This window comes from Oncorhynchus nerka, linkage group LG7 (genome assembly GCF_034236695.1).
Source record: "Oncorhynchus nerka isolate Pitt River linkage group LG7, Oner_Uvic_2.0, whole genome shotgun sequence".
In the NCBI taxonomy this organism is placed as follows: domain Eukaryota; kingdom Metazoa; phylum Chordata; class Actinopteri; order Salmoniformes; family Salmonidae; genus Oncorhynchus; species Oncorhynchus nerka.
This window is the reverse complement of record NC_088402.1, coordinates 89,150,814-89,168,598: the sequence shown is the minus strand read 5'-3', so window position 1 is coordinate 89,168,598 and position 17,785 is coordinate 89,150,814. Positions and strand designations below refer to the sequence as shown.

The 17,785-nt window shown below is 43.1% G+C and overlaps 1 protein-coding gene across 1 annotated transcript; it reads right to left on the bottom strand.

Annotated features, from left to right (window-relative positions):
• Window positions 1-5,845: 5,845 nt before the first annotated feature.
• gpr157 (G protein-coupled receptor 157) lies at window positions 5,846-17,547 on the bottom strand. Its single transcript, XM_029665305.2, has 4 exons — window positions 17,029-17,547; window positions 9,029-9,242; window positions 8,626-8,820; window positions 5,846-7,071 (listed from the first exon to the last, which is right to left on the bottom strand). Exons 1-4 carry the CDS (start codon window positions 17,403-17,405, stop codon window positions 6,832-6,834), a joined length of 1,026 nt encoding a protein of 341 aa, XP_029521165.1. The 5' UTR covers window positions 17,406-17,547; the 3' UTR covers window positions 5,846-6,831.
• Window positions 17,548-17,785: the final 238 nt, after the last annotated feature.

Sequence of the window (17,785 nt, the reverse complement as noted above, 5' to 3'; positions counted from 1 at the left end):
TTATAATAACAATTTACATTTCCTGTTGCTGCAGGATTTTTTGATTTTTTTTTAACCTTTATTTAACCAGGCAAGTCAGTTAAGAACACATTTTTATTTTCAATGACGGCCTAGGAACAGTGGGTTAACTGCCTGTTCAGGGGCAGAACGACAGATTTGTACCTTGTCAGCTCGGGGGTTTGAACTTGCAACCTTCCGGTTACTAGTCCAACGCTCTAACCACTTGGCTACACTAGGCGACCCTGCTGATTATTTTCATGCTGTGGCAAACTGGCTCAAATTAAGATCCTACATCTGTAGATTATTCTTAGTTTGCTGTTGAATTCACCAATCGTTGGTTAAATGGTGTGAAATTGTGACGGAACCTATGTACAGAATAATATTGTAGTCACATTGAATTCAGTCCTGGTCAAGTTCTTTAACCAACAAGGCAAAACATTTATTACTATTATGGATTAGGATCATAATACACCACCCGATGTCACAGGAAGGCCCCAGAAAAAGACCATCAAGGACATCAACCACCCGAGCCACTGCCTGTTCACACTGCTACCATCCAGATGGTCATTACAGGTGCATCAAAGCTGGGACCGAGAGACTGAAAAAACAGCTCCAATCTCAAGGCCATCAGACTGCTAAACAGCCATCACTAACTCAGAGAAGCTGCTTGCCTAGATGGAGACCACTTTAATAAATGGATCACTAGTCACTTTAAACAATGCCACTCTAAATAATGTCACTTTAATAATGTTTACATATCGAACATTACTCATATCACATGTATATACTGTATTTTATACCGTCTATTGCACCTTGCCTATGCTGCTTGGCCATCGCTCATCCATATACACTTGAAGTCGGACGTTTACATACACCTTAGGTTGGAGTCATTAAAACTCGTTTTTCAACCACTCCACAAATTTCTTGTTAATTAACAAACTATAGTTTTGGCAAGTCGGTTAGGACATCTACTTTGTGCACGACACAAGCAATTTTTCCAACAATTGTTGACAGACAGATTATTTCACTTATAATTCACTGTATCACAATTCCAGTGCGTGAGGAATTTACATACACAAAGTTAACTGTGCCTTTAAACAGCTTGGAAAATTCCAGAAAATTATGTCATGGCTTGAGAAGCTTCTGATAGGCTAATTGACATAATTTGAGTCAATTGGAGGTGTACCTGTGGATGCATTTCAAGGCCTACCTTCAAACTCAGTGCCTCTTTGCTTGACATCATGGGAAAATCAAAAGAAATCAGCCAAGACCTCAGATTTTTTTTTATAGACCTCCATCCTTGTTCATCCTTGGGAGCAATTTCCAAACGCCTGAAGGTACCACGTTCATCTGTACAAACAATAGTACGCAAGTATAAACACCATGGGACCACGCAGCCATTATACCGCTCAGGAAGGAGACGCGTTCTGTCTCCTAGAGATGAACGTACTTTGGTGTAAAAAGTGCAAATCAATCTCAGAACAACAGCAAAGGACCTTGTGAAGATCCTGGAGGAAACAGGTACAAAAGTATCTATATGCACAGTAAAACGAGTCCTATATAGACATAACCTGAAAGGCCACTCAGTAAGGAAGAGGCCACTGCTCCAAAACCGCCATAAAAAAGCCAGACTATGGTTTGCAACTGCACATGGGAACAAAGATCGTACTTTTGGGAGAAATTCCATCGTTATGTTTGGAGGAAAAAGGGGGAGGCTTGAATGCCGAAGAACACCATCCCAACCGTGAAGCACGGGGGTGGCAGCATCATGTTGTGGGGGTGCTTTGCTGCAGGAGGGACTGGTGTACTTCACAAAATAGATGACATCATGAGGAGGGAGAATGATGTGGATATATTGAAGCAAAATCTCAAGACATCAGTCTTGAGTTAAAGTTAAAGCTTGGTCGCAAATGGGTTTTCCAAATGGACAATGACCCCAAGCATACTTCCAACATTTTGGCAAAATGGCTTAAGGACAACAAAGTCAAGGTATTGGAGTGGCCATCACAAAGCCCTGACCTCAATACTTTAGAAAATGTGTGGGCAGAACTTAAAAATGTGTGCGAGCAAGGAGGCCTACAAACCTGACTCAGTAACACCAGCTCTGTCAGGAGGAATGGGACAAAATACACCCAGCTTATTGTGGGAAGGTTGTGGAAGGCGACCAGAAACGTTTGACCCAAGTTAAATTAAATCCTTCTCTCTACTATTATTCTGACATTTCACATTCTTAAAATAAAGTGGTAATACTAACTGACCTAAAACAGATAATTATTTTTAGGATTAAATGTTAGGAATTGTAAAAAATAAAAATAAAAGTTTAAATGGATTTGACTAAGGTGTATGTAAACTTCTGACTTCAAGTGTACTTACATGTACATATTCTCATTCACCCCTTTAGATGTGTGTATTAGGTAGATGTTGGGGAATTGTTAGATATTACTGCACAGTCGGAACTAGAAGCACAAACATTTCGCTACACTCGCGTTAACACCCGCTAACCAAGTGTATGTGACAAATACAATTTGATCTGGTGTTCAAGCGGAACGTACCGGAAAACCACAGTACTTCCACAGAGTTTCTAAACCCAGAGGTGCAACATCACAAGACTTCCGGGAACACTTGCGAAACAGACCATTTGTTAATTTTCTCGAAATCTAAAGGCACAACCTAGTTTCGAGCCAATGTCTTTTTCGTCAAAATCAACTTTATATCGCAAGGACTGACTTTGATTTTACTGCCTGCACATGCGCAGACACGATGACGTTTAGAAAGTGAACCTGAGTTTCGCTGGCTAACGTCGCCATGACATCGCCTACAAGTGTAATCGGGGATTTCTATTGGAGAAGCAGTTTTAGCCTATCTTCATTCTGTACTGTCTTTGGTACTTACCCTTGATATATACATTTGCACAGAATGTTGGCACCCCCCACTGGCCATATATTATAGTCCAGCTCTATGGACTAGTTAGTATCGACACGGTGTAGAGGCGTTCCAGAGCAGAGACTGTGTGTAGTTACAGACCGGTTGTGCCCCAAAGATAGCGCTGTCGATCTACTAGGCAATACACATAAGTTAGTTAACCAGTAGTTTTTATTTAATTTTAAAATGATAATCAGTTAAAGAACAAATTGTTATTTTCAATGACAGCCTGGGAACAGTTAACTGCCTTGTTCAGGGGCAGAACGACAGATTTTTACCTTGTCAGCTCGGGGATTCGATCCAGCAACCTTTCGGTTACTGGCCTAAAACGCTCTTACCACTAGGATACCTGCCACCCCTTCAAGTATGCTTGACTCAAGTATGCTTCAATCACATGTATTGTACATGTCATTGTGCATAAAAATCACAATGCTGTTAGCTAGATTGAATACTTTGTCATTGGTCTGCATTTAATTGCCAAAGTTGGCAAGACTGCATGATTAGTCCAATCTGTAAGTCGCTCTGGATAAGAGCGTCTGCTAAATGACTTAAATGTAAATGTAAATTAGACTTGATTACAGGTTATTACCTCCCCCCTCCAGCAGGAAGCGCTATTGATCTCTCATTAGTTTGTGGTGAAAAGATCACTCAGTCATCGTATTGATCTTATCCCTAATTAACAAGTGAGATATTTCACGTTTTGAACCAAACACTTTTTTCTCTCCATTTTTTTTTCAACCTTTGGCCTAATACATCCTACCTGGCATTGGTTCAAAGAGCCATCAACACACTGTAATGGACACTGTGATGGGTAGAAGGCCTTGCATTAACATGGTGTATACACCCCCAACCCCAGCCCCAACCCCCTCTGCTCCAATAGGTCCCAGTCATAAGTTAATGAATGAAGTGGGCAGATAGCCATCAACCAGACAGAGAGAAAAACACATACCATCCTCTATCTATGAGGATAAAGCCTGTTTCAATGTCAGCCAAATGTGCCCAATCACTCCCAAGACCAACACAATGGATTAAGTCATAGTAGGACCCAGCATTCCAAATGGGTCACTATTCCCTACATAGTGCCCTACTTTTGACCAGAGGCCCACTACAATCGGGAATAGGGTCCCATTTGGGACATATGCGTGGACAAAAATGCAGTAGCGTCTTTACAACCCCCCACCCCCACACACAGTCTCTGGTTGTTCTCAAGGGTACTAAACTGTTTCCTGTCCGTTTTCATCAGCATAAACAGACCTTGGCCAGTGTCCCAAATGTGCCCTGGTCAAAAGTAGTACACTATATAGAAAATAGTGTCCCATTTGGGACGAGGTCCTTCCACTTCCTCAACAGCCTCCAAGCCATCATCATGCTTAGTCATGATGCATCTTGCCTATGCTACTCTGTACCATCACTCATTCATATATCTTTATGTACATATTCTTCATCCCTTTACACTTGTGTGTATAAGGTAGTAGTTGTGGAATTGGTAGGTTAGATTACTCGTTGGTTATTACTGCATTGTCGGAACTAGAAGCACAAGCATTTTCGCTACACTCGCATTAACATCTGCTAACCATGTGAATGTGACAAATACAACTTGTTTTGATGCTTTGTCATTGTGACTGTTGGCTATAGGTCAAAAGGTCAACTATACTATATAGGAAAATTATATTTCAATGTGATCCCTTTATTTGTCAAGGTGCAACAGAAATGTGACTTCCACTCTATCCCAACCACTCTGAAACACACACACACACGTTAGAGGGGACTGTCACAGTGGGATGTCATCAGAGCAGCTGTTGTGGTAGGTTAAGTGCATTGGCTCCAGGGCACAACAGCAGTCAGGAAATGGCATCTCGGATCTAATACTAGCAACCCTATGGTTGACAGCTCAATTCTCAACTGATTTTTTTGTGTCAGATGCTTTCCAAACCTCTAGGTTTCTGTCTCGAGACTCTAACTGCTAGAACATCTAAAACAGAACTGATGCATATGACCATAGCCTTTCCTTCCACACGGACAGGCGTGGGTCTTTCTAGCCTGGTCCCAGATCTACAGAGAACTCGTATGACGTGACAACCCACAGGAGGTTAGTGGCACCGTAAATTGTTGAGGACAGGCTCGTGGTAATGGATGCAGCAGAATGGTATCAAACACATGGTCCCCAGCCATTATGAGCCGTCTTCCCCTCAACAGCCTCCACTGACCATAGGAGTTGGCAAGACAGCACAAACACATCTGGCACCAGGCTAGAATAGGGTCTATCCTCAGGCCTTTGTTGTTCTTTTTATAAAACAAATAATCCATTGTTTGTTGACCCCATAATAAATAAGGGAAACTGAACTGCAACATCGAGAGCACAATGTAGGGACTGTATGTTTTGGTTAGGACATAAAGGAGAAGGGCTGACTGATCGCCCATGGCAAATGACACCACATACAGTGTTAGACTGCCCACAGAGGACCACATCTACCGAGCCAGAGACACAAAAACTATTCTGTGCGTCTTGTGACAAAACAATAAAGCAATCTTCTTCCTCTTTTATCTTCGCACAACATGTCTAATCAATCACAATTAGAGAGACCACAGAATGATCAATAAATCAACTTTACCAACCATCCTCCCTCTTCAATCAGTGACTCCTGCAACAGCCACTTGACCTCTGGAAAGGTCAATAAAACAATAATCCCTCCTGGTCGAGAGCAGTTCTCCCCCTAAACACAGCAGCACTTTCACTGCATCCAAAATGGCACCCTATTTCCTATATAGTGCACTACTTTTGGCCAGGCCTGACACATTATCCCAAAAAAATAAAAATAGCTTTAAATGTTATTTTTCCGCAAAAAGCAATGAATCGCCTAATTCAAATACATTGTTCAGGATATGGAGTTGACAGAGGAAAATGACAGTTGTAGCTCAGAGATCAGTCTTTAGTGGATTTATTAGTCTTTATTATGATTCACATTTCAAAAACGTCAGTTAAAAAAAAACAAAAGAAGTAGAAAGAGAAGGCAAAGTAGACAGCTATTGATAAGGCACACCTTTACCGTCACACCTTTACCTTTACCAATATACTATGTTGAGCGAGAGCCCTTTTCAGAACATAGACTCTTCGTACAGCCAAATTGGCCGCCATATTTCAGTAGGTTGTGGGATTTTGTAAACGTCATTGGTAGTAATGATACGGTGCCATTTACAAAAACAGTATAGATGCAAAATTAATTTGATATACAAAAGTACATTGTTAAACAATGCTAAAAACTCAACGATAACCCGGTATAAAAAATAACAATATTAAATTGCACTGTCTGTTTCTCTAATACAAGAATAGGAAGACACCGATATGTTAGAACAACATAAAATTTGCCTTGGGGAAAAAAAAAAAAAAAAAAAACTTAAAAATAAATCCACATGTGCTTCCCAAATGGCACCCTATTCCCTATATAGTGCACAACTTTTGAACAGAGCCCCTATGTACAACTTCACCGCTAGAATGACCTTGGCGTTCACCCTTATGGATGGTCCAATGCTAGTGACTGAGCACAGCAAGTAATCTCTTCCAACAAAAACGACATGCTTAATGCTTTGATTATCCTCATCACCTAAAGTGCATGTTGAATGTGTGGCCTGTCAGGAGAGGCCGTACAACGTGCACACGTCTGCAGAATTTGCAACCCCCCCCCCACACACACACTTGCATTAATGAGTGGATTGCAGTACGGAAGTTTGTTTCCAACCCCCCCCAACTCAACGTCGGTCCTAGCTCTGATGCTCTGCTTTCACACAGCACCAGGCATCTATAGCAGAGGATGTGGCCAGCGAAGTACAGCTCGGCTCAGTAGTGTGAAAAGTGTCTCAGAAAGCCAGTCAGGGTGCGAGCGTGCTCCGTCTAGCCATTCAGATCCAGGGTCAGCAGCCGTCCGGCCAGCCACGAGAGCTGGTATTCGGGGTGTCCTCTGGTTGTGAGGGGGTCTCCACATCCAGGCCCAAACCACTGTGGTTGGGTGTGTTGGAGGGTATGAGGGAGGCCCCAGACCTGCCCCTGCAGGAGCAGCAGCAGAGCATGGTGGAGAGACGGGAGCGGATTGGCTGGGTGAACAGGACAAACATGATACAGTTTGCAGCTCCCTGGAAGGTGTTCCCAATGCCCTAGAGAAACAGATGAAACCATTAACGGATGGATATATGACTAAAGGATGAATGTTAAAGATGGAATGAAGGAAAGAGGGGTTGGTGGATGGATATATGACTAAAGGATGAATGTTAAAGATGGAATGAAGGAAAGAGGGGTTGGTGGATGGATATATGACTAAAGGATGAATGTTAAAGATGGAATGAAGGAAAGAGGGGTTGGTGGATGGATATATGACTAAAGGATGAATGTTAAAGATGGAATGAAGGAAAAAGAGGGGTTGGTGGATGGATATATGACTAAAGGATGAATGTTAAAGATGGAATGAAGGAAAGAGGGGTTGGTGGATGGATATATGACTAAAGGATGAATGTTAAAGATGGAATGAAGGAAAGAGGGGTTGGTGGATGGATATATGACTAAAGGATGAATGTTAAAGATGGAATGAAGGAAAGAGGGGTTGGTGGATGGATATATGACTAAAGGATGAATGTTAAAGATGGAATGAAGGAAAGAGGGGTTGGTGGATTAAAAATTAAAAAACGTTAAAAAGAGAGTGATGGAACAGATAACCTTTAGCTTAAAATGTTGATAAACTATTATTTATTCACATTTTAAAGAGAAGCAATACGCAGAAGGCGGTAGGCAATGCGCGAATGTTCGTTCCATAACGCAATTCGCGGGAAAAGCACCGTTGTCAAAAGGGCACACTGCAAATGCGAGCGGTTTCATGTGACAAAGATGAAAATATCCGTTAAAAATGTAGATGAGATCTACTAAGCTACTTTAAAGCAAGGTAAGACGTGCCGCTTAATATGTATTAAAATAGTTGAGGTTTCAAACGATTAAATATATGTTTATGACAAAATTCATACGGCCTCCAACCAAAGTGGTGTGTGTCGCGCTGATGAAGCCTGCCTTCCGTTGTCGTTTGATGCCGCGTTTAAAACATCTGGGTCCTCGGATATCTCAGACTTCAGTGCGTTCAAGACAACTTTGAACTGGAGGGGGGGAGCTCCGACTGGGAAAAGTCGTTTTCAATGGTCATGCAATTCAGAATTCCAACTCGGGAAGTCAAGCCTCTTTCTAGGAGCTCCAACTTTCCGACCTGAAGATCACCGATGTCATGATTGGACCTCGTTTTTTTCTGAGTTCGCAGTTGTCTTGAAAGCACCATACGACGCTGTAGCAGCACCTCTTGAGTGGAAAATATATTAGACAGCGCAAAGACCATGTGATAAATAAGATCCATAACAAATATACTACACAAAACGTCAAGTTAATTCCACTATATTTTGCTAATGAACCTACAGACCGATAAACATGACCAATCTAATGCATTTCCTTCAATGAAGAGGCTATAAAACATTATTTCACAGTGGGATTGTTTCTTCTTCACCTGGACAACCAGGCCGGTGCCAATTTTATTTATTGGCTTTTCTAAAAATCGGAACAAAAGTTGGCTATTACCGGCTAACGGAAACCCTACTGCACACATGCTGCGGCAGGTTATGAGAATCATTGGTGAGGATAGAACATGGAGTCCTGGAGATGTGCCAACACAAACTCACATGTAGTGTGACGAGAACAGGGTTCTGCCTGGCGGGCGAGTCAGCCAGCATCAGCAGGAAACGCACGGTACTCCAGATACGCAGGGCGATGAAGATGATGGGGATAAGGGTCATCTTCCTGTCGGCCATATTGGAAAGGGACTGGGACAGAGGACTGCAGGCCAGGATGGGCCGGTACTCAGACAGAGCCGCATGCTGGACGACATAGAGAGAAAACAGGAATATTTATCAAGTGGATAAATGTGCTTGAGACCTGCCATGGAAAATGTCTGTGATAGTCTACACTGGAATTAGTAAAGGCACCTCGAGAACTCTGCAAAATCAATGTATCATCATGAATTTAGCTAAACATTTTATTTTTTTGGTCAATAGTACTGGGGTATAGATTGTAACAGATCCTCACCGCTCTGTGGATGTGCTTCTTGATGAGGACATAGAGGACGGGGAGGGTGAGATAGGCCAGGAACTCCCATATCTTCCCAGTGAGCAGCATCCACAGGACATGGTCTGGAGCCTGGATCTTCACCCAGCACCAACCCACAGACACCTCCGATGCATCGTAGCCAATACGGCCCAGAGCCAGAGCTGCTACTGTGATACCTAGAGGGATGCCCCAGCTGGGGGGGGGAAGAGGAGGAGACGGGGAAGAGGAGGAGACGGGGAAGAGGTGGAGGAGGAGACGGGGAAGAGGTGGAGACGGGGAAGAGGAGGAAGAGGAGACGGGGGAAGAGGAGGAAGAAGAGGAGACGGGGAAGAGGAGGAAGAGGAGACGGGGAAGAGGAGGAAGAGGAGACGGGGAAGAGGAGGAAGAGGAGACGGGGAAGAGGAGGAAGAGGAGACGGGGGAAGAGGAGGAAGAGGAGACGGGGAAGAGGAGGAAGAGGAGACGGGGGGAAGAGGAGGAGAGGAGACGGGGGAAGAGATGGAGGAGGAGACAGGGGAAGAGATGGAGGAGGAGACAGGGGAAGAGATGGAGGAGGAGACAGGGGAAGAGATGGAGGAGGAGACAGGGGAAGAGATGGAGGAGGAGACAGGGGAAGAGATGGAGGAGGAGACAGGGGAAGAGGAGGAAGAGGAGACAGGGGAAGAGGAGGAAGAGGTGGAGGAGGAGACAGGGGAAGAGGAGGAAGAGGTGGAGGAGGAGACAGGGGAAGAGGAGGAAGAGGTGGAGGAGGAGACAGGGGAAGAGGAGGAAGAGGTGGAGGAGGAGACAGGGGAAGAGGAGGAAGAGATGGAGGAGGAGACAGGGGAAGAGGTGGAGGAGGAGACAGTGGAAGAGGAGGTGGTGGTGGATGAGCAGGAATAATGAATTAATTTACATTTAATTGTGAACCTCCTGACTAGCTTGGCAGCCACACACTTCCTCTACAGTCTGGTGATCATTATGTGCAACTATGTCATGCTACTAAGAAATACTGTTAATAGGCCTCGCTATATAGCCTACATGTTGAAAGTGCAACCCCAAAATCTGCAACTCACTTCCTGCAAAGTCACACATAGTCATATATAGTGTAACATTTCAGTAGCCTGTATGTAAACTGAATCGACTTTATTTCACTATCGTTTAACTATACGAAACAGAACCACTCAGTGTGGATCAAGGCTAACATTTCAACATGCTCCCCCTTTAATTTTGAGCCTTAAAACCCAAGATGAGATGTTGGCCGTGTTCGAGAGCATCAAACCCATGATGCATTGGGGGGTAAATGGTAACTGACTGATCTAAAAAAATAATAAGCGAGCGGTTATATATGATGCAAGGTGATTTGTAGATCAGTCAGTCGGTAGCCGCCTGCAATGCTCAACAAGCCCATTGCGCCACTTGTGACAATGAACATCACATCAGCAGTTCTGGGGAGAGCGTGACGCCCTGCGCGTTCAGGTAATCTTCCACTCACTGAGGGAGAGCGTGACGCCCTGCGCGTTCAGGTAATCTTCCACTCACTGAGGGAGAGCGTGACGCACTGCGCGTTCAGGTAATCTTCCACTCACTGAGGGAGAGCGTGACGCCCTGCGCGTTCAGGTAATCTTCCACTCACTGAGGGAGAGCGTGACGCCCTGCGCGTTCAGGTAATCTTCCACTCACTGAGGGAGAGAGTGACGTCCTGCGCGTTCAGGTAATCTTCCACTCACTGAGGGAGAGAGTGACGCCCTGCGCGTTCAGGTAATCTTCCACTCACTGAGGGAGAGCGTGACGCCCTGTGTGTTCAGGTAATCTTCCACTCACTGAGGGAGAGCGTGACGCCCTGTGTGTTCAGGTAATCTTCCACTCACTGAGGGAGAGCGTGACGCCCTGTGTGTTCAGGTAATCTTCCACTCACTGAGGGAGAGCGTGACGCCCTGTGTGTTCAGGTAATCTTCCACTCACTGAGGGAGAGAGTGATGTCCTGCGCGTTCAGGTAATCTTCCACTCACTGAGGGAGAGCGTGACGCCCTGTGTGTTCAGGTAATCTTCCACTCACTGAGGGAGAGCGTGACGTCCTGCGCGTTCAGGTAATCTTCCACTCACTGAGGGAGAGCGTGACGCCCTGCGCGTTCAGGTAAGTGTGACGCCCTGTGTGTTCAGGTAATCTTCCACTGACTGAGGGAGAGCGTGACGCCCTGTGTGTTCAGGTAATCTTCCACTCACTGAGGGCCAACATCTTCAATTCACGACTCGTAATATAATTGAAGGATATTTCTGGACTCATTCCATTCAGGTACCCTATTCCATATATAGGACACTACGGTTGACCAGGGCATTATATACATTGCACTCGGAAAGTAGTCAGACCCCTTGACTTTTTCCACATTGTTACGTAAGAGCCTTATCCTAAAACAGATTACAATCACCCCCCACCCCACCCCACGCATCAATCTATACACAATACCCCATAAATGACAAAGCAAAAACAAGTTTAGAAATTTTAGCAAATTAATAAATACAAAAATAACTGAAATATATTTTTTTTCACCCAGTGATCCCACTCTGAAATATATTATGTTAAACAATATATTGAAAAATTTACAAAATCAAAAATAGTTCAATATTCATGTCTAATTTTTCAATATTTATAAATTAAAATGTAGAAAAACAATGTTTTCAAATTCAAAATACTACTCATATATTAGAGAGGAAGCAGTAAACCTTCATTATGACACATTTTTGCTTCGTAGCACAAATACAGATGAAACAGAGTCTTACAGGAGGCATGGGTAAGGCCATTCATAAATACAGATGAAACAGTCTTACAGGAGGCATGGGTAAGGCCATTCATAAATACAGATGAAACAGAGTCTTACAGGAGGCATGGGTAAGGCCATTCATAAATACAGATGAAACAGTCTTACAGGAGGCATGGGTAAGGCCATTCATAAATACAGATGAAACAGAGTCTTACAGGAGGCATGGAGGCATAAGGCCATTCATAAATACAGATGAAACAGTCTTACAGGAGGCATGGGTAAGGCCATTCATAAATACAGATGAAACAGTCTTACAGGAGGCATGGGTAAGGCCATTCATAAATACAGATGGAACAGAGTCTTACAGGAGGCATGGGTAAGGCCATTCATAAATACAGATGAAACAGAGTCTTACAGGAGGCATGGCTAAGGCCATTCATAAATACAGATGAAACAGTCTTACAGGAGGCATGGGTAAGGCCATTCATAAATACAGATGAAACAGAGTCTTACAGGAGGCATGGGTAAGGCCATTCATAAATACAGATGAAACAGTCTTACAGGAGGCATGGCTAAGGCCATTCATAAATACAGATGAAACAGTCTTACAGGAGGCATGGGTAAGGCCATTCATAAATACAGATGAAACAGTCTTACAGGAGGCATGGGTAAGGCCATTCATAAATACAGATGAAACAGTCTTACAGGAGGCATGGCTAAGGCCATTCATAAATACAGATGAAACAGTCTTACAGGAGGCATGGGTAAGGCCATTCATAAATACAGATGAAACAGTCTTACAGGAGGCATGGGTAAGGCCATTCATAAATACAGATGAAACAGTCTTACAGGAGGCATGGCTAAGGCCATTCATAAATACAGATGAAACAGAGTCTTACAGGAGGCATGGCTAAGGCCATTCATAAATACAGATGAAACAGTCTTACAGGAGGCATGGCTAAGGCCATTCATAAATACAGATGGAACAGAGTCTTACAGGAGGCATGGGTAAGGCCATTCATAAATACAGATGGAACAGAGTCTTACAGGAGGCATGGCTAAGGCCATTTCATAAATACAGATGGAACAGAGTCTTACAGGAGGCATGGGTAAGGCCATTCATAAATACAGATGGAACAGAGTCTTACAGGAGGCATGGCTAAGGCCATTTCATAAATACAGATGGAACAGAGTCTTACAGGAGGCATGGGTAAGGCCATTCATAAATACAGATGAAACAGAGTCTTACAGGAGGCATGGCTAAGGCCATTCATAAATACAGATGAAACAGTCTTACAGGAGGCATGGGTAAGGCCATTTCATAAATACAGATGAAACAGTCTTACAGGAGGCATGGGTAAGGCCATTTCATAAATACAGATGAAACAGTCTTACAGGAGGCATGGCTAAGGCCATTTCATAAATACAGATGAAACAGAGTCTTACAGGAGGCATGGCTAAGGCCATTTCATAAATACAGTGCACTCGGCAAGTAAGTCTTCAAGACTTCTTGGGTATGAGGCTACAAGCTTGGCACACCAGTATTTAGAGAGTTTCTCCCATTCTTCTCTGCAGATCCTCTCAAGCTCTGTCAGGTTAGAGGGGACCTGCACAGCTATTTTGAGGTCTCCAGAGATGTTCGATCGGGTTCAAGTCTGGGCCCCTCATGGACATTCAGAGACTTGTCCCGAAGCCACTCCTGTGTTATCTTGGCTGTGTGCTTTGGGTCGTTGTCCTGTTGGAAGGTGAACCTTCGCCCCCCAGTCAGAGGTCCTGAGCAGGTTTTCATCAAGGATCTCTGTGTATTTTGCTCCGTTCATCTTTCCCTCGATCCTGACTAGTCTCCCAGTCCCTGCCACTGAAAAACATCCCCACAGCATGATGCTGCCACCACCACCCTGCTTCACCGTAGGGATGGTGCCAGGTTTCCTCCAGATGTGACACTTGGCATTCAGGCCAAAGTATTCAATCTTGGTTTCATCAGACCAGAGAATATTGTTTCTCACAGTCCGAGAGTCCTTTAGGTGCCATTTGGCAAACTCCAAGCGGGCAGTCATGTGCCTTTTGCTGAGGAGTGGCTTCCGCCTGGCCACTACCATAAAGGCCTGATTGGTAGAGTGCTGCAGAGATGGTTGTCCTTCTGGAAGGTTTTATCTCCAGAGGAACATTGGGTTCTTGGTCACCTCTGTGACCAAGACCCTTCACCCCCAATTGCTCAGTTTGGCTGGGCGCCCAGCTCTAGGAAGAGTCTGTGGTTCCAAACTTCAATTTAAGAATGATGGAGGCCACTGTGTTCTTGGGGACCTTCAATGCTGCAGACATTTTTTGGTACCCTTCCCCAGACCTGTGCCTCAACACAATCGTGCCTCGGAGCTCTACGGACAATTCCATCGACCTCATGGCTTGGTGCTCTGACATTCACTGTCAACTTTGGGACCTTATATAGACAGGTGTGTGCCTTTCCAAATCATATCCAATCAATATAATTTACCACATGTGGACTCCAATTGTTTGTTATTTAAACCTTTAACTACGCAAGTCAGTTAAGAACAAATTATTATTTACAATGACGGCCTACCAAAAGGCCTCCTGCAGGGACGGGGGCTGGGATAAAAAATAAAAATATATAATAATGACAAAACACACATCACGACGAGAGAAACCACAACATAGAGACCTAAAGACAACAACATAGCAAGGCAGTAACATATGACAACACAGCATGGTAGCGACACAAAACATGGTACAAACATTATTGGGCACAGACAACAGCACAAAGGGCAAGAAGGTAGAGACAACACCAATCAAGTTGTAGAAACATCTCAAGGATGATCAATGGAAACAGGATGCACCTGAGATCTATTTCGAGTCTCATAGCAAAGGGTCTGAAAACGTATGTAAATAAGGATTAAAAAAAAAAAGAAAAACTGTTTTTGCTTCATCATTATGGGGTATTGTGATGTCATTATGGGGTATTGTGATGTCATTATGGGGTATTGTGATGTCATTATGGGGTATCATTATGGGGTATTGGGTATTGTGATGTCATTATGGGGTATTGTGTGTAGATGGATGAGGGAAAAACAACAAGCGAATCCATTTTAGAATAAGGCTGTAACGTAACAAAATGTGAAAAAGGGCAGGGGTCCGATATCTCTCCGAAAGCACTGTAGGGCATGGAGTGCCATTTGGGACACAAGGTACAGAAACCTCAATCAACTGCTCCCTTTTGAGCTTATTTTAGTATCTTATCTTAGTTTATAGAAAAAGTGTACTGGGATCAAAACTTGGTTCAAATACTATTCAACATCTTATAAATAATTTCAGCGTTTGCTCTGGTCTGTCTGGAGTGCAGGATGGGGTTGCACTTTTGCAACTATTTCTATTGCTTCCATTGGAGCAGGCAAGCTCAATCAAGGCCAGATAAAGTATTACAAATTATTTCAAATACTGGAACTAAAGTCTGATTTGGCACCTATAATTACATAAACAGTTGAAGTCGGAAGTTTACATCCACTTAGGTTGGAGTCATTAAAACTTGTTTTTCAACCCCTCCACAAATTTCTTGATATCAAACTATAGTTTTGGCAAGTCGGTTAGGACATCTACTTTGTGCACGACACTATTAATTCTTCCAACAATTGTTTACAGACAGATTATTTCACTTTATCACAATTCCAGTGGGTCAGAAGTGTACATACTCTAAGTTGACTATGCCTTTCAACAGCTTGGAAAATTCCAGAAAATGATGTCATGGCTTTAGAAGCTTCTGACAGGCTAATTGACATCATTTGAGTCAATTGGAGGTGTACCTGTGGATGTATTTCAAGGTCTACCTTCAAACTCAGTGCCTCTGACATGAGACAATCATCAAACAATTCTTAACAGTGGTGATCCTAACTGACCTGAGACAATGCATTTTTACTCTGATTAAATGTCAGGAATTGTGAAAAACTGAGTTTAAATGTATTTGGCTATGGTGTATGTAAACTTCCGACTTCAACTGTATGTTTGTTATTATTCATGTACTATGAATGGCCTTGTTGTGTGAAATGGTTCTGTTGTGTAAGGTTCAATAGAAAAGGGATCACTGGAGAATTCATTATAGAACACAACACACATTGTAACAAGGCATGTCCACTGCCTGGGCTCTGAGGTGAAGAAAGGGTTTTGATGTTATATACAAAAATATATATAAACTGGGTGGGTCAAGTCCTGACAGCCGTGGTATATCAGACCGTATATAACAGGTATGACAAAATATATATATTTTTACTGCTCTAATTATATATTGGTAACCAGTTTATAATAGCAATAAGGCACCTTGGGGGTTTGTGTTATATGGCCAATATACCACGGCTAAGGGCTGTGTCCAGGTATTCCGCATTGCGTCGTGCCGAAGAACAGCCCTTAGCCGTGGTATATTGTCCATATACCACACCTCCTCAGGCCTTATTGCTTAAATAGCAACTCAGTGAAGAATTGTCCAAAAGGCAGACTATTCTTTCTGTATTGTTTATCAATAAGAAACCTACAATTTTTCTGTGGTGTCCATTCAACTCTATTTCAGTGGACTGGATGTAAGGTGTACTGCAAAACATGCTCTAATGTGTCATTCGGTATTAATTGACCATTAATTGAGTATTAATTGGGTGTTAATTTAGCCAAATTGAGTAAACAGGAGACAATAGGTGTGCATGTGCTTCAGGTGTAGCCCTGAAGACGCTCAGAGTCTAATTTTCATACGGTTTGAAACAGTATCAATAGTTTACACTACAGTACAATGTATAATACGTCTACCATATGTACAATACCAGGTCACAGAATTTATATGCCGCGTACACATGCTAGTCCGAACTAAACTCGGAAATGTCTGACTTGCTGACTCCTTGAACGCAGCACGTGCATAACTACAACCAGTTAGAAGGTTGGAAATGTCCGTTTCATAGTTGCGACTCGCATGTGAACGCGGAATTAATACCAAGTTACATGGTGAAACAGCCTAACGTCAGAAGTGCTGAAATTCCCAGGTATTGAAAAGGTAATTTATTCCTCATGAATATTCATAAACGCGTCATACTAGAGTAGAGAAACAACATAGCTGGATCAGGTGACTCTTGGCCTTGATATTTCACAGACCATATCCCAAACTCAAATCTAATCAATCAAAAACATTTCACAGTTTATACAACTGTTATTATTTTGATTATATGAAAATGAATCAAGCGCAAGTACCCACCTGATAACGTGAAAACATAACACGAAGCTGTCAGCTTGTCTTTGATTCGACTTGACGATTAAAATGTACAGATATATAGCGATAGCGACAGTCCAGAAAAACGAACTGGTGTTGGCGAAAGTAGAGATCGCTCCTTGAACGACGCAATCCACAGAGTTTGATTCAAAGACACTCCAAACTCCGTATGCGTACGAGCCCGCAGACAACAAGTCAGCCACGGACAAGTAGACCAGAAGTGTTCTCGGCGTTGTCCTCAAATCTGGCCAAATGATGTACGTAAAGATAATAAGTAAAGAGCCCAAAAAAGACAAGGCACACGAAATCAAAATAACTATCTGTTCTGAAATGTACACAACAGTCTGATTATCAACGGCCATGATATCCAAAACTACTGCGCGCTAGGTCAATCTACACTCACTAACAAGGCACGAATAGTTTTCCAGCATTCCAATATACACTTATTCCATCAACGAATAGGCCTAGTTGCTTGGGTGAACAAGTCACCGCGTCAAAGGATCCTGAAAACTGTAGTTGTAAAGTTAATGTGTGTGTCATGAACAACATTAGTGTGAGCACACTCATAGAATCGGCGGGTTGCCTTCAAAATAAAAGTCTCCCATCGAAACATGCAAACGGATCCAAATGTGGACTCGTGACACAATTTAACTAGATCGGCTATTCCCAAACTGGGATAAGTGTACGCGCAATGCCGTCGGGGGTAAGCCAAATAAAAATGTGATTCACATTTTCAAACAGT